The 17622-nt window shown below is 35.9% G+C and overlaps 1 protein-coding gene and 4 non-coding genes across 6 annotated transcripts; 2 read left to right on the forward strand and 3 right to left on the reverse strand.

The window, feature by feature from the left end:
* Positions 1-43: 43 nt before the first annotated feature.
* ceh-18 lies at positions 44-14474 on the reverse strand (the record flags this gene model as incomplete). Of its 2 annotated transcripts, NM_171659.7 has the most annotated exons (9): positions 14375-14474; positions 12897-13042; positions 9254-9372; positions 4839-5014; positions 2067-2234; positions 1495-2021; positions 1115-1435; positions 1004-1070; positions 44-954 (listed from the first exon to the last, which is right to left on the reverse strand). In NM_171659.7, exons 1-9 carry the CDS (start codon positions 14418-14420, stop codon positions 896-898), a joined length of 1629 nt encoding a protein of 542 aa, NP_741758.1. In that variant the 5' UTR covers positions 14421-14474. The 2 variants fall into 2 exon arrangements, with proteins under 2 accessions (NP_741758.1, NP_001391077.1); NM_001404200.1 differs by lacking the exon at positions 14375-14474 and having other exon boundaries at positions 896-954; positions 12897-13043.
* ZC64.13 lies at positions 7034-7173 on the forward strand. The gene has a single exon (NR_070757.1). It is a non-coding gene; the product is annotated as an Unclassified non-coding RNA ZC64.13 (non-coding RNA).
* ZC64.5 lies at positions 10900-11108 on the forward strand. Its single transcript, NR_070758.1, has one exon. It is a non-coding gene; the product is annotated as an Unclassified non-coding RNA ZC64.5 (non-coding RNA).
* Positions 14475-14666: 192 nt separating the features above from the next.
* On the reverse strand, positions 14667-14802 carry ZC64.8. The gene has a single exon (NR_070759.1). It is a non-coding gene; the product is annotated as an Unclassified non-coding RNA ZC64.8 (non-coding RNA).
* Positions 14803-15090: 288 nt separating this feature from the next.
* Positions 15091-15262, reverse strand: ZC64.17. Its single transcript, NR_070760.1, has one exon. It is a non-coding gene; the product is annotated as an Unclassified non-coding RNA ZC64.17 (non-coding RNA).
* Positions 15263-17622: the final 2360 nt, after the last annotated feature.

A 17622-nucleotide genomic window follows, 5' to 3' on the forward strand; every position in this document is an offset into this window, starting at 1 on the left:
AAAAAATACCTGTATCTGAAATTAAATTTTTCTGGAAAATGTTGAAAGTGTTCAATATTTATCAAAAAATTATGCGAAAAAATAAAACTGTTCTCGAAAAGTTACATACAAAAATTGACCCTATCAGAAGAAAAGCTCCGGGTTTTAAAAATCGAAACCAGCAGTTCCAATTGAATATATCGTAACTATGCACCAGGAAGAATGGGGAGGTGAATATTCAAACGGAGTGTGTCGGTGGGTTTCAAGCAATTATCGGGAAAGAATGAGATGAACAACCTAGAAATCTCACCGGAACGTACAATTATCATAGATACACAAAAAGGCAAAAACACTCTGAGAAAAACATGAACTTTCAGCGTACAAAAAGAATGGTGTGTATTCGTTTTGATGACTAGTCAAAACGAGAGAAGCTGTGAAATTAGGTGAGGGTGAATGGCAGAAAAGACCATGAAAATCGAGTTACTAACCGCATCTGAGAAGCTGCTCAATTGTGTGGAGCACATCAAAAAAAAATAATTTTATTAGGCTAGAAAGTTCTACGGGATCCGAGAAATCAAACGTGCGAATCAGAAAGAAAAAAGAAACAGCGGGACAAAAAACCTGAGCATATGGTATTTGAAAAGCGAATAAAAGAGTTGTAAATGCAACATACTGCTATCAGACGAGAAACCGGGCAATAGAACAGTCAACCGGAATGGGGGGAAAATGAGAAATTATGTGTGCAATCGAAAATGTTATGCTTGAATTTTGAAGAAAGAATGCAGAGATTTGAAAAAAAAACTGCTTGAACTGCTTTGAACGCTCTTGATTACCGTAATGACGCAAAATGTTGAGGTAATGAATAAGGAAAATGTGGACAGAGAGTGAACTTGAGAGTGAACAAGTGAACTGGAGTTTATAGATCCGAGCAGCCGTCATTGGATGGTGCATCTGGGCTTCCGGATGTTCCGTCACCTGTAGACAATTAATTTTATATGTGAGCTTGATGAAATTTTCAACTCACTGTCATCATTGCTGGCTTGACAAGAAGCTAACCTAGCGGCTTCTTGAATTTGCTCCAGCGCACTCATCTGAAATACATAATGAGTAAAATAGTAAAATTCAATTGACTTACAGATGAAAAATGCGGGAAGACAGGACTAACAGACGGTGTTACCATTTCTCCCTCAATTGGCTCATCGACTCTTCTCATCTTTTGACGACGATTACAGAACCATACCCTTACAACATCCCGGTCGAGCTCTAGAGAGTTTGCAATATCTGTCATCTTATCATGGTCGGGACGTGGGTTCAGCGCAAAAAAAGTGTCCAGAGCATTTCGCTGATTCATATCCAAATTCGTCCTCTTTCTCCTTCGTTTTACATGCTGCTCTCTGCTAAGAAGACTGCTAGCAGTAACAGAAGAGATTGAATTTGAGATTGATGTTTCGTGAATCTGAAATATAACGTTTTTTTTCTTTTTCAAGTGATTACTCTGAAGTTCAGTGAACTCACATCAACGTGATGAATGGTGTGATGGTTGCCATTGTGAATTGTCTTTTTGTCAATGAGATCTGTGACAGTTGCACCACCTTCGATTGCCATCTCCACATCTGCTAGCCATTCCTTCAACAAAGGCCTCAGTTTGCACATGTTTTTGAATGACAGGTTCAGCGCTTCGAAACGTGAAATGGTTGTTTGTGAAAAGTCGGTGCCATATCGTTTCCCCAGCGCAACACCAACATCGCCTTGTGTGAAACCGAACTTTATCCTCTGTTTTTTGAACGTCTGTGCAAATGCTTCCAGCTCATTCATATCAATCCGATCATCACCGCTCATGCTCGCCGCCTCAATTCTTGATGTATCATCAAATAATCGTCGCTTAGAAGCTTTCAACGTTTGTGACACTACTGGAGGCCGATTCTCAGCTTTTTTAGGCGTCAAGGAAGCCGTCGGTTGTGTGGGGGTGTTCATCAACGATTGGAGAAGAGTCGGACTAGGAGCAATCAGAGGTGAAGAAAGAAGTCCACTGTTTGAAGCACCTGAAATAACCCAATAGAATTTGATTTTCAAAATATGTTTCTTACCCAGACCATTTGCGCCAAGGAATCCTAAAGACGGTGTCATAATCGCTTGCAGTAATTTTTCAGGTGAATTGAACGCGTCAGTCGATGTGAAAAGTGGTGACAGTTGTGTAGTGATCGGAGTCAAAAGACCATTGCCATTTGTGGAAACTGGTGTGGGGTCAACTGTTTCTGGAAATAAAATATTAACACTTTATCGTGATCAAGATGAATTTTGGTAATATAGTTCAAAATGTGGTAATAATCTTGAAGGTTCTTACTTCCTTAAAACCTAAAGTTGTTGTTTTTGTTCGGCATCTTTATTTTAAAATTAGTCACTATGCGCAACAATATTTATTATTTAAAAATCTACTCTGCTAACATCCAATACGGAAATTTTCATAAGAAAAACGTTCCTCAAGTGAAAAAAACTGAATCAAGTTAAAGTTTGACAAATTACAAATAATCCTATCTAGATTACTTCCTAAGTCTAGAAGTCTCCGTTGATATTGAGGTCTATGTCAGTTTTGCAGACCATCAATTCAACGGACTAGTTAGAATATGAAAGGCTTACTACAGTGCGCCCAACTTCTATAGCGCCCCCCTATTTTTTCTCATTTCACCACCTTCTGACATTTTTTACAAAAAACTGCTAATGCCATTTGATTCCAAATGTCGAAAAACCCCCTGTCCAAAATTTTCATCAAAAAATTCAATAGACTGAGGAGACTAGGTCAAAAAGTCTCTAAAACGACCGCCCAACTTCTATAGCGCCCCCTCGAATTTTTGATTTTTTCTAATAAAATCCCCTTTTTTTGGCTTTTTCTCAGAACAACTTATTCATGACTTAAGTTCAAACTGATCCAGACATCTTGCAAATCAACTTTCAAAAGAAATTTATCCGTGGAAATTCGTAGGATCTCTAAAATTGTCCTGAAACGCCTAATTTTATGTTAGAGGGCGCTGCGCGGCGCCCAATACTTGAATCAGCACCAGAATCAACTAAGATGATCTACAACATCTATTTCATCGGTCTGAAATTTTTTTCACGTCTTACGTGTCATTTTGTGGCATACGAATGCTCAAGAAAACGTAGTGTTTATTATCAATTTTGTTCGAAATGCCACGAGGACCCCAGCTAACAAGAGATGAACGATCCAAGCTAGATGTGATGGCGAATCTTAATATTTCTACAAATGAAATGGCTCGCCAAATCAATCGCTCTCGTAAATGTGTCTACAACTACCTCAATAGTCCACTTTCTTATGGTCAAACCAAAAGAGCTCCCAGATGCAAAGTTTTATCGAGTCGTGAGGAACGCAACATTGTGAAGGCTGCATCGAACTCTTTCAAATCTGCCAATGATATTCGCAAGGAATTGAATCTTAATGTTTCTAAACAAACAGTCCTGAATATGCTCAGTCAAAATCCTTCCATCGTGCGACAGAAAATGAAAAAGGCTCCATCAATGACGCCCGATCACATGCTCAAACGTTTAGATTTTGCAAAGGAAAATATGGGCACCGCATGGACAAAGGTATGGATCCAATTTAAAAAAAACAACATATTTACTTTGCAGATTGTGTTTTCCGATGAGAAGAAATTCAATTTGGATGGGCCGGACGGAAACAGATTTTACTGGAGAGATTTGAGAAAAGATCCAATGGTTTTTTCAAAAAGAAATTTCGGTGGTGGATCGGTGATGGTTTGGGCCGCTTTTTCGGAAAAGAAGAAGCTCCCCATCCAATTTACAAGTCATAAAATGACTGCTGTAGATTATCAGCAAGTCTTGGAAAAGGATTTAGTGAAGTTTTTGAGACACCCGTCGAAAAAAAACTGGCAGTTCCAACAGGACAACGCCAGTATTCATTCAGCCAATTCAACTCGTGCCTTTCTCAGCAGCAAGAAAATTAAACTCCTTAAATAGCCAGCTTGTTCACCGGACCTCAATCCGATCGAAAATATGTGGGCTTCCCTCGTGAGACTCGTGTACGCTAATGGAAAACAGTATCCGAATGTTGCTGCTCTTAAAGTCGGAATTGAGGATTCATGGAACGCCATATCAGCTACAGAGATGCCAAGAATGGAGGTCCTACGAAATATTGAACTTTATCTAAGTTAATAAAATCTGTTGTGTTTTTTGATTTCTAGAGGATGGTGAATGCGCGAAGGCCAGTAGTGCTATCTCGTACTAGTAGTATAATAAAAATAAGAGTTGCAAACCTTTAAAAAAATTTCAGACCGATGAAATAGATGTTGTAGATCATCTTAGTTGATTCTGGTGCTGATTCAAGTATTGGGCGCCGCAGCGCCCTCTAACATAAAATTAGGCGTTTCAGGACAATTTTAGAGATCCTACGAATTTCCACGGATAAATTTCTTTTGAAAATTGATTTGCAAGATGTCTGGATCAGTTTGAACTTAAGTCATGAATAAGTTGTTCTTAGAAAAAGCCAAAAAAAGGGGATTTTATTAGAAAAATCAAAAATTCGAGGGGGCGCTATAGAAGTTGGGCGGTCGTTTTAGAGACTTTTTGACCTAGTCTCCTCAGTCTATTGAATTTTTTGATGAAAATTTTGGACAGGGGGTTTTTCGACATTTGGAATCAAATGGCATTAGCAGTTTTTTGTAAAAAATGTCAGAAGGTGGTGAAATGAGAAAAAATAGGGGGGCGCTATAGAAGTTGGGCGCACTGTAGTTAATATTGTTTATATACATCTATATAAGTAATTTTCTGAAAAAAATACCCTTAAAGCATTACCTGATTACACACGACTTTCCAAAAATTGTACTCACCTTTGAACGCCGCGAATTGCTGTTGCAAGAAATGCGAATTAAGTGAGCCATTATGATTTCCTTGTAACATATCAGCAACTCTCCGTAATAAATCAGTACCCGCAAGGCCGGCTTGTTCCATGTCTTCGCCGTTTCCGTTTGAGAACACTTCAGCTGACGTGTTGCCTTCGTCTTCTCTGCAATAACGAACAGAAGTTCCAGGGACAGGCAGGCGCAAAGAATGGCGGCGGCGGGGGCTAGGAAGAAATACAAAAAGCGGGGCAAAAATAAAACTAATAATATTAAAATCATCTGTATCATGTGTGTATGCTAGTCAGACAACACGGGGCGCGCGATGTTCCTAATTTAATTAAAATTTTTGCTTTCATTGTTCTTCGATGTGGCTGCAGTTCAATTTGAACGCACAAAAAAAGCTACTCTGATACAGGAACATGTTTTCTTTTTTTTTGAAATTTCGTTAAAACAAATTCAATTTTACTAAGTTAGGCAGGAATTCAAAAAAGAATGTGGTGATCCATCGAAGAAAAAAGTGCATGTCGAAAGAATGATGAATGCAAACGAAAATCGGAAGTCTACTTCAGTTCACAGGTTTCATTGCTAATTTCTAAATCGACCTTATATTCATTGAACCATTTTTTTTCTCATCCAGAAAACGACTGTAACTAAAGACCAACTAGCAAAAGATATCATCACACATGCAGCCGCTGAAATATTCATATTTCAGTAGTTCGGAAATGCTTTTTGCATAATTTTAAGGAGGGTAACTGAGCAACAAGAACAAGATTTCTGAGATGTTGAAAAATTCAGGAATTTCTGAAACAAAATGAAAGGGTACCTGACGTCAATAAAAGTTCTGAAGTTGGAAACTTTCAAAGATCAAGATCAACAATTATCTCTGTTAGTCTTGCATCTTTTTGACAACTTGTATATAAGTGACTTTGGATTTGAGAAAAATTGAGTTGTTGAATTTAAGCTGTCAAACTAAAATAGCTGGGAGCAAGATTAATAGGAGAGTATATTTAAAATAGTAAACATTATTGTTTCATTTTTAGGAGGAGTAGCGAGAATACGGTGAAAAAATGACTAAATATCACAGTAAAACTTTTCAAAAACCTTTCGAAATATTTTTTAAGTTTTTGCTCCTTTTTCGAAAATCTTTGACCAAAAAAATGTTCCTTGCAATTAATGGTCTAGTTATGTTTTAAATGTTAATAGTAAAACATTGCAAGTATCCAAAAATGCGACAGTTCTATAGTTTTTTTCAAAAATGACAAAAACTCAGTAATTGCCGCTTTTTGACAGTCAATAAAAATTTCTCAACACATTTTTTTCGAAAAGTTTTACTATGATATTCGGTCATTTTGGCATGATATGCATGAATGTGAAAATATCCCCAAAGGCCATTTACCTATTGTTAAACGCTTTTCGAATTTGGCTTGTCAAGTCCGCGTAGCAGGGATAAATCGAAATACGGTATATGTTTCATGGTAAGAGTAATGCTCTTTCAAAGCACAAGACAAGAACGTATAAAAAGTTCTTTCTGATACCAGTTCCGGAAGAAAAAACCACAAAAAAACTGGAAAAAAGTCGCATCTCATTCCTTATGAATTTGAAAGTGCCGAACAATATGCGTAAGTTGCATTGACCGTCAACGATGTTGCGTTCATAGTGGATAGAGTGCATTATGATGCATTAAATTTTTTCGATATCGAATCGAATACCCCTGCGCGCACTTTTCGTCTCTAGGCATTCGCACGTAGACGAAAAAAAGTTGAGGACGAACCGTTGACAGACCGGTAAAATATTGAAAGTCAAAGTTATATAATGTAACAATCTGCGTTCCCTAACATGCAGCCAACCGTGACTACTGTAATAGTGCTCTACCATTTATTTCTCTACTTTTCAAGTTGAAAGTTGTGTGTGTACTGAAAATTCAACAAAAAAATTTAGATTACGCTGTGGCACCAACTAAGTAGGAGTGTGTAAAATAAATAAATTGAGTTGTAAAGACTAGCAAGTGTTGTTGACTTTTCAAACAGTGACCGGCGTCTTTTCTTCGAAACGACACTTCGACTTGTTGGCAGAATACTCATTTCCGAAAGGGAGTCAAGTCACGCAGGACAGGACACAACACAAAAAACGAGGGAAGTGACAAATGGAATGCAACAAGCGTTTTTTTTCAAATTTTCCACTTTTTTCCTCTTCAAACTTTTCAAATGGTTCCTCTCGCCACAAAATAGCTGAAATGACCAATTATGAAGATGGAGGTGTCCAGTTGGGCGCACACCAATTCATCGACTTATTGTCGCCTTGTGTTGAGTACAATGCTCAGTGAGCAGCATTTATGCAACTTGCTATGAATTTCGCATTTTGCGCCAACTATTCATCCGCCATGCTTCTTGACACTTCTTTTTCCGGAGGCGAGTCTTTTCTCTCTTTTCACCCCTCAGCGCCACGACCAAATAATGTTTGAGGCCAGCCACACATTTTCATAATTGTCGGGTTTTTGATGAACTCGTCTCCCACTCTCCAACGTGTGTGTGACACTTTTACACCTAGACCTCAATTTGAAGAAATTATGAAAAAAGGAATTCGCATCCTACAAGTCAATCTCGACATAATTACTTTTTGGCACTACCTGAACAAATATGACGCATTTCGTTATAATAGTAAAATACAAAAAAAATGAGACAAGTGGAAAGGCCGCTGGAAAAAAAACCGCGAAAATGGAAAGAATCCATGAATTCGGAATGGGTCTCGATTCAAAATGTATGGCATCTGATTTAGGAAAAAAAGGAAGACGAAGGAGGAGAAGAAAACGCATTCCGTCCCTTACGATGCCATCGGAACCTCTAATTAGAAGAAGAAGTGAGGAAGATGAGGAAGAACATCACGACGACGACGAACAGTTGCAATGAAAACTACTATGGAAACAGAATTGTCAGAGAGTTTAGAGGATTTGGACAAGACTGTGTGCGTGTGTTGTGGGAGATAGAGTGGGGGTCATGAATAAACCCTGAATAATTGCATTTATCCGATTACCTAGAAACTAAAAAAAAATACATAACAAAAATTTCAGACGGTTTTATTCTGACTAGGTTAAATTTGAAGTTTTGATCTATCTATTTTTTATTTTCACAGAAATCGGGTGACAAAACTGCCGCCTACTGCCTAAAAATGGAACGGTGGAAAAAAATTTGAGCGAAAGAGACATAACTAGTTTTTTATCTGATCTGGACAGTTATTTTATTTTTTTTGTTGGATTATCGCCTCATTTATAAAATTTATAGGCGGGGTGTGAAACCATGAAACCCTGAAACCACGCACTTTTTTAGAAGTTGAAAATAGGAACACAGGAACACTTGGACAAAAATTCAGCGTTGCTTTTTTCCCATCTGAAGCAAATGAATTCTGCAATTCCGAAAAAAACCAGAACGATGCTGGATCATTAGTATTTTGTGAACGAAAAAAGTGTTGTTGAGCAGCGTAGATTCGCAAGAACTGGAATATTCATTGGACTCCTTAAACCCTCTCGATTCGTTGTTATACCCGAATAGATTTGGGAAATTGTGAAAAGTGGTGGAATGAAAAATAACAAAGATGTGTGAGCCCGTCTATTTATTGGGTAAACTTCGAATGGCTCAAGAATGACCAATCTTTTCAGTGAAATTTTGCAACTTCCGAATTGAAATGCGGATGTATTATGATTATGATCGTCTAGCCCGATGACGACGCGTCAGGAATAAAAAACAAAGGAATAAAAGAAGGAAAAATTCTTTATGGCTGAAATAATTTCTCACTCGATTACTCGCCTTGCTCTTTATCGTCCTCTTTTTAATCTACTTCACTACACACATCAGTGGGTGAAAAAAAATTATGTACAGCCGTTTAATTAGTGAGAGGTGCCCTATGTTGGGACGTTTTACTAACCATGTGTGTCTGTGTCAGTGCTCCTGCTTATTTAATTACCAGTTTGCAGGAAAAAAGAACAAGATTTTAGAAAAAAAAGATGGGAAATAAGACGATGAGCATGAAATAAAAACCTTTAGAAATTGCTTCTATGAAAGAATAAAAGTGCGAAATGCAAAGAGCAAATTGTTTTGGTAAAAATAACTTTTTGCTAAAAGTTTAATGTTTCTAAAAAATACTTTTGATTCCAAAACATCTTCTCAAAAAATATAAACATGTACATACAGTACAAAAACTATACAAAGTTCTAAAAACTATTGAACAAAATGTTCTGGTTCCCATGCCACGAACGAAATGTTTGCTTAGCCGCGTAATTTCGAAAGGACCTCTGAATATGCAAATGAGCAGCATCGAAAAAAACATATTTCCTTTAGATCATATTTCAAAAATTCCTAGAACTATTTGGCTATTTGAGAAAAAAACAAATAAGAATGTACAAAACCAACCTGATACAGTGCTCACTGAGATCATTATTCGCTATTTGCCTGAGCGATGCCAGAATTGCATCCGTGGCATCTACCTGCATTGCTGGACATGTTACTTCTTCTGATGGCTGTTCAACTTTCTGAAAAGTAGTTAAAAATTGTTGAAACATTGGAAATGCGCAAAAATATTTTATTAAATTTTAAAGTGATCATCCGTGGGATTTTTGTTTTAAATATAAAAATGCTTCGTGAGAAAAAAATCAAAAGCCAAGATATAGGCGGTGCCTATTACTGATTAACTTGTCCCTAATGATATCTGAAATTTTGGACTTCTTAGAAATAACGTCAATGATGAAAAATTTTGGGCGACACAAAAAAATCTATAATAAGCCCCACAAGTTATGATAAGGAAAGCTGAGTAATCGTTAATCAGCAAAATAAGAATTGGTGACCAAAAAGAATATGGAGTTGTAAGTGAAGCTGCATGAAATAAATCAGAAAAAAAGAAGAAATGGTTGGAGAAGAGGATGAGGGAATAGGGGTCAGCAAAAATGTGCACTTGTTTGGGTGAAAGAACTTTATTTTGCTGATTGGGTACTTCTTCTTTAGTGTTTTTTTTTTGGAAAGATAAACATATTTTTTGAATAAGATAATTTTGCAAATAATATTTTTTTTTCATAAGTTGGGAGAGTTCGCTTACAATATCAGGAAGTTTTATCAATCAAGTTTTGCAATCCCGTGCACATTTTAATTTTGCATGTATGGTTATTAAAATCATGCAAAATAGGGTTAACCAACTGATTTAGAATTTTAAGTAAGTGATTGCGCTCTTAGAAAATTTCAATTTTCTGAAATTGTTGAATACCAGAGGATGTTAATCAAATACTTGGAAGCTTTAAATTCTGGGTTTCAGGGAGCTTTTACTTTAAACACCTCCGATTTCCAAGTTCAGAATGCAAGTGCAAACTTGGTTTTCAATAATTAAAATTAAAGGTCTTGAAATGAGTTTTCAAAATATTAAATTGAATTTAACTGAATTGAATTCAGGTTACCTAAAATAAGAAGTTCACTTTTTTTTCAAAAACTTCAATTTGTATACTTTTCAAAAACCTGAACCTGAAATTAGTTGTTTGCAGGATGTTGATTAAAAGGGCTAAAATTGCTAAAGTTTGTGCACTTATCGACTGAAAATTTACCTAATTCAACACAAAAAACTCAACTGCCAAAGTATGCAGAGGTGAAATCGAATAAAAATTAATTTCCGGCCGCTGTGACGAAAAATTGCAAAATTGGAGAGCTTAGCCCTGTTTTCAGAAAAATTCCAGACGCGTCACTACGAAAATTCTCTATTTGGGACCATTTTGGGCAAGTTAGAGCAATTGTTCATACACACTTTATATCATTATTGACCACTGATCGTTATCAGAACCTTTTTATAATGAACAGCTGTGGTAGTCAAGGATCAGAGAGAGAAAGAGGGAAAAGGGGAGCAAGAGATATAGAAAAACAGACAAATGACCGGACCTGGGAAAATAGTGTTACAAAAAAAGGGAAAATGAAATCGAGAGGAGAGATGAGGAGGGGGTCGTTGCGAAAACAAAAGAGAAGTCGTTTGATGGTCCCAATGAGAAACAGAAACGACCTACTACACTTGCAGCTTCTCACTTTTCAAATTCCCTCCCGCGTTTTTTTTTCGCCGCTGCTTTCCCCCGGCTTTTTCCCCGTTTTATGTATGCAACAAATGTTGCATCGGCAAACGGATGGAGTGGAATCTCTGCCCGAGTGGGTGCTACCAGTCGTCACAGAAAAAACATTGAGAAGGGGACCAAATGGGGGAAAAAAGAAGAAGAAGCGTTCCAAATGGGTGGACGGGCGTAGAATGGCACACGCCAAAAAATATTTCTCCTCTCGTTCCAGCTATGTATAAATCTGAGGCAATTGAAAAAAAAGAAACGAAAAACTAAGGGGAATAGAAATGGAACGATGTGAAAAACAAGCAAATCTGGAAGTGCTCGTCGAAAACTCGAGTCATTCAGTGGGGTCGTTTCTCTCATACCCATACACACGCGAAGCACGGACCGCCGGCGTTTTCGTTCCGTAAAGGAAGATCTCATCTTTTTGTCGTCGTCGTCGTCGACTCCATTTTCAGGACCAAAACGACGATGCTCATTACTTATTCAATTACTCAGCGACCGACGGGTCATGATACTTATTGAAAAATGCTGCAGCATGATTGGGTCAGCCAACCTACTTTCTTTATTTCCAGAGGTCTCTAATTTTGAAAAAAAATTGAGGATGCTCAAAAATGTTCAGAGCTGCTGTAGTTTGATACAATTTCAATGTGAATATAGAAGTTATGAAAATTAATTACAAAAGTAAAGGAAAAAAGAACTGAAAATACATTCAAAAATTTTGTTTTTTAATTAAAAAAAAATGATAAAATGACCTGACTGAACCTTAATCCAAAATTAAAATACTACGAAACAAAAAATTTTTACAGCGTGGGAAAAGTTGGAAAACGTGAGAAGAAAAGGCTTGAAATTTAACAAATTTTAGTAATTAGAAAATACACTTTTGTGCTAAAAAGGTATGTATAAAAAGTGAAGCAGTTTATATACAGTGGCAGTCGCTGAAAATAGTTAGCGACCGTCATCTCAATACTGTTTTTTCCAAATATCTTTTCGGTCAAAAATGATAAGGAATATCTAGTTGAATCAATTTCTAAAGTTATTTTTACGATATTTTTTTAGTTATTTCTTTATGAAACGGTCATGAAAATAGACATTAAAAGTTCTAATAAATAAAATTTAGAACATTTATTCAAAAATGTTAATCTTACTGTTTCGAGCCCTTTCTTAAAATTAACTATGCAGAATTTCTAGATACAGAAGAGTAAAATAAAATAATATGTACACATTAACAATAACAGTAAAAATCTATGTTAAAAAATAAATTAAAAAAATACTTTTTAAATAAGACGATGGTTTAAATTTTTATCCATATTTGAAAATGTAATTTTTGAGACAGGCAACAAACTGGTTCGTTTGGAATTTTGCACTAAAAACTAAAAATTGTTTTTTCCCTAATAAGATGATTAAAGATAAAAAATAGGATCATGCCCAGAACAGTAAATTAACAGTTTAAATTAAAATTTTTATCTTGACGAATCACTAAATTTCCCAAGATTTCGCCTAAAAAAAGGACCAATATGAAAAGTTGAAAACACAGAACGACGCGGCTCGGCTTTCTCCTCTGCCTACTTTTAGTTTTGTCCTACATCATAAACAAGGGCCAACTCCCGAATCTGCTTATCTCGATACCCGCATCTCTTTTCCTTTTTAGCCACCCCTTTATTGCATTATCCCACACTTTCATTGCACTGCTTCATCTTGAGAAAGCAAATGGATGCGATGGGCTGGGATGGCCGAGTTGAATTGGAAAGGTCTGATTTTGGGTCCGATGAGAGTGGAAAAACATTACTGACTAATTTAGATGTGTGGTATTTTATAACTATTTTCATAGCTTTTTTAATCATTTTAGTATATATAAAGTTTTATGAAACAGCTTAAATTTTTTTTTTCACTGATTGCAAATAAAAACGTATTTGAGAAAAAAGGTAACTTTAAAAGCCAATTGGAAAGCAGTTTGTTTTCAAAAGACTCACCTCTTCTTCCTCTTCTTCGACCACTTCTTCTTCTGGGATTACTTCGTCTTCAGTGATGATCCTCTTCACCGGTCGACTTTTTCGTTTGCTGGCTCCCGACAAAGATGGACTGACACGTTCTGTGACAAGGCAACCACCATTGGCTTCTGAAAAATGTGCACAAGAAATATGGAGCAGCATCTAGTCAGAAAAGTTCCTTTTTTGAGCAATCAGAACATGTTATCTCATTTTCACGATGCCAATCAAATTCGCGCAGAAGTTTTTTTTTTCGAAAGCTAACATCAACGACGCTGAACTTGAGTTAATCTGTGTAAGTAGTGGAACGCGAAAATAAGGACACACGGAACGGTGATCAATAGATCAAGTTTTGATAGTACTTTCACTACTGTGATTTTTCAATGAAATGATAAACTTTTAATTGATAATTTGGAGTTACTTATTTTGTGTACATTGTTCTACAAATCAACTTACAGTATTTAATAACTGATCAACGTTTCAGTGAATGTAATTGTCAAATAACTCATTCTAACAATTTTTATAATACTCTAAGATGGCCGAATATCAAAATAGAACACTCCATAATTATTTTGGTGAAAATTCAAGAAAAACATTTGAGCATTGCTACACTTACATACATGTTTTCAAAATGTTAGGTCAAAACTAAATTTTAACCACTCTTTGACTGTAAAAAAATTGAAAATTCTTTCAAAATGTTTACTGTAAAATTTTTAGCGCTATGAAACCGCTTTTTAAGTGTAAATGAGTTTTGGAAAATGTTTACCGTCAAACTTTAAATTTTTACAATTTTTTTGAAAAGCTGGTAGCGTAACATTGGAAATTAATTTTTGTCTGAAGTGATTTCATATCGAGTATCCAAAATTTATTTTAATGTTTTGCAAGTATTATAATTTTTTGAATTTCTGACAATTTTCTATACAGAAAAATGCATTCAAAAATTCAAAAAAACTTTTGACCCTTATTTTCTCAAAAGTTATTTCTGGAGTTGTTAAAACTAAAGTTGATAATTTTGAGTTTGCTACTCCAAAAAATATTTAATTATTTTATACATACCATTTCGATTTTAGTATACACATGAATTAGTTTCTTAATGTACATATATTTCATTTTCAGGCTCAAAAAACAAGAAAAAACCCAACAAAACTGTTTTGCTCAAAAGTGCAAAAAGTTTCACTTTTTCATCAAAAAACCCATACAATTTTTGAAAAACGCCTAATTTTTTTTTTTTTTTACACAAGTGAATTTGGATTTTAAAACTGCAAAAAAAGAGCATCTGACCAACATTTTTAAAAAATTGTTGCGTCCAGGTAGACAATCATCGCCTATAACATACCGTTGTCATTAGCTTTTCACGAAAATCAGTCAAAATGAATTATTACAGCAACGCGCTTGATTTGTGACCAGACTCCGAAGAGTCGACAATTAGAAAAAGAAACGGATATTGATAAAGCATCACCTACCGAATACTTCTGCGAGAAATTGAAACGTGTTCTCCAAGGTGTTCATATTTCTTGCATTGATGATATGTGTTGTGAGGATGATGATAGAGACTTTTTACGTCTGAAACAGAGACACTGTTGGATAAGACCGACAGAGAATGTGGTTTTGATAGATGAAAATTAAAAATAAATCGAAACTGTATAAGCTGGAAGGTGAATGAAGGTATGACGAATCAGAAAAGATTGACTGAGAAAAGAGAATCGAGATAAACAAAATGTAATATTCCGTCAATTGAGAAAAGAAAATGAAGAATGTGTTTCATGTGAGCAAATCGGCGGCATGGATCAAGCGAAACGCGTGGGGGCCACTCATTGCCGACGAGGGTGATCGCATCGGCGATTCAGGAAAATGAGCCACCCTAGAAGTTGTAATATTGGCATAAAATCAACCACTCTCGGGGTGGGGAGGAAAAGCCGAGCGGCACCTAACTAGCTGACAGCCAAGCGTTCTAGTGCGACTTGTGTCTCAGTATTTTTCAGCCAATTGTCGCATGCGCCTAATGATTCGATCTGATTTTTCTGCGGCTACTGCTGCATCGCGTTCAGCTCTTCTTGTTATGATAGCTCTCGACGAAAAATGTGGGAGAGGAAGAGAAAAATAAAAGAAATGAAGTGAATTTCGCATAGGACACTTTGTTTAAAACAATTTTCGAGTCCCTGTTTTTCGCATCACTTTTCTTCTATTATCTAAGTTATTCTAATATCTAGGAACGAAACTAGGGTAAAATCTATCGCGTCCTAATTTGAAATTTAAACTTCGATGTTGCCGAACTGTATGAGATCATAAAGAAAATTTGACTGATAAGCTTTGAATAACACATTAGAGTATTAAAAAACGCCAAATTTGCATATGATAAGAAGAGAAATTGGTTCTGTAGCTCCGAGAGTGCCTATGTTTGTCACTTACACATCATTTTCTGAAAGTATTTGCATTCTCACTGTTGAGAAAATTTCTAGTTGAAGCTGAAAAAACAGTTAGCTCTGTAAAAATGGAGAATGTGAAATATTCAAAAAAGATTCTTCGAAATACATCTTGGAGATAAGATGATATGATATCTTGTGTATGAGGCTCACTCTTCCCGGCCATTACACTACACATTCATTACCTAGTCTTTTGAGCACCACTTGGCTCATGAATTCGAGTCTTCACAAAATTACGTAGGATGACAGACAACACAACTGCTAACAAAAAAGACGACGCCCCGCCGGCTTGTTCGGCAGTCAGGCACCGAGGCATTTTTGATTATCAAAAGATTTTTGATGGATTTTATTGAGTGATTGATTGTGGGGGGATAAAATGTTGATTCGGGAGGTGTTGTTCTGTTTGGCAAGAAAGAGACAAAGAATTGGGAAGGAAAAAGGGATAAGACGGAGAATAGGTAGTAGTATGAATGAAACATGGAGAAACAGATGCGATATCGAGAGGTCATCAGCTTAACGAAATGAGCATTGACACATGAGCCCTAAAGTTGAGGCAATTCGAAACGTGATGTACTTCTCTTGATTATCTATTATCTTTTCCTACAAAGTCCCCATTCCTTCAAAAGCTCCATTATCTTTTTTTGTTTTCAGCTGTACTGTAAAACGAGGAAATGTGGATGATCGCACTGGTCGGATTCATGTTTAGCCAGTAAAAGGCAAAAAGGCATTGCGGCGGCCAGATCTGTGGGCAAAACCGCGCAGTTGTTCAAATATGCATATTAGATGGCGTCGATTTGAAACGACGGTGCTTCTAGCGCTGCTCCTGCCCTGCTGACACTCTGGATATACGACATTTGCCTATGCAAGCGAAAGAATGCCGTTTGGCCGGCTCCCCCCAAAAAGCCAAATGGCTCTATGAATAATCACAATGAAGTCGTGGTGGACATGTATGTAGTCGTTGCATGGTCCCAAGGAAAAATGAATAAAAAAGTTGGTGAATGGCGGAGAAAAATGAAGGGGCGCGTGGAAAGCGTGGGGGGGGGCATGACTAAATGGACTCTCATTTGACTATTCACCGTGCTAACAATGTGCGGCCAAAAGTAAAAGTTGACATTTCGAGATTGAGTTGGCAAAGAGCGAGTTGCGTTGAAAATGAGCATTTAAAAGGGAAAAAACTGTACATTTCTATCGTACACTCGTGTTGATGTGAAATGTAATTTTCACATTCACAGTTCTCTTCATCACAACATTAAACTTTTAATATAATTCAACTGGTGAGGTTTGAAATATCATTCGATTTATTTGAGAATTGATTGAATTTAAAATAGCTATCAAAATTTGTATAAAATTAGAAATTATTTAAAACAGTTTTTGAAATTTTTGGAAGTTTTGAAGCAGATGGATTTGCAAGAATTGAGATTTTTTAATACAATAAAAATTAGGACAATCTTAAAAAGAGTATATGATTTGATGAATAGTATGAAATACAAATTTTCCGAAGCCTGGCTAAGCTCTTCTAATAGCTTAAATTGCGGCCTATTTCAAATATTTCACAACATTTTCAAACAGCATAATATAGATAAATAAATGATCAACAATTTCAATTGATAATTTTTGCAAAAGTCAAAAAATAACTGGTGCTCTGAACTATCAAAAAATCTCTCATTCAATTTGTGAAAAGGAACATAACTTGTAAAAACTGTGAAAATGTTCATATTACAAAATAGCCGTCATAATTTGTATAAAATTAAAAATTATTTTTAGATCAGTTTTTTAAACTTATGGAAGTTTTGACCGCGAAAGTTTTATAGGACTCCCCCATTTTTTAATGTTTTACCGAGATCAAATGTTTTTTTTTCAATATTTTTTACCGTGGCTTGATTCAAATTATCAAATTAGGTAGATGTGCAATTTTGTAAATCAGCTAAAAAACATCAGAATTCAAAATATTCAGCTGGTTCTTCCTAAAAAAATAAGTCATTGAAATTGTTAAAAATTGCAATACTTATAGAGAATATACTGTATGTATAAAATCCTTTAAAACAATTATGTTAGTTCCAAGGTATCCAAACCCTTCACAGTTGAAATGAAAATTAAGAGAATGAAAATGTAAAATGCCAAGTAAAGAATGTCTCTTTTTTTTGTCTTTCTTTGTCAACTGATTTGATACGTATGTACGTTGTCCTAATTGATCAATACTCGAGTTGAATTTTTGCGCAAGAACGGTGATTAGTTTAGAACAGTATGGCCAACGCATGTAAAACCAAAAAATACGAATAACGTTCTCT

This window comes from Caenorhabditis elegans, chromosome X, assembly GCF_000002985.6.
Source record: "Caenorhabditis elegans chromosome X".
In the NCBI taxonomy this organism is placed as follows: Eukaryota; Metazoa; Nematoda; class Chromadorea; order Rhabditida; family Rhabditidae; genus Caenorhabditis; species Caenorhabditis elegans.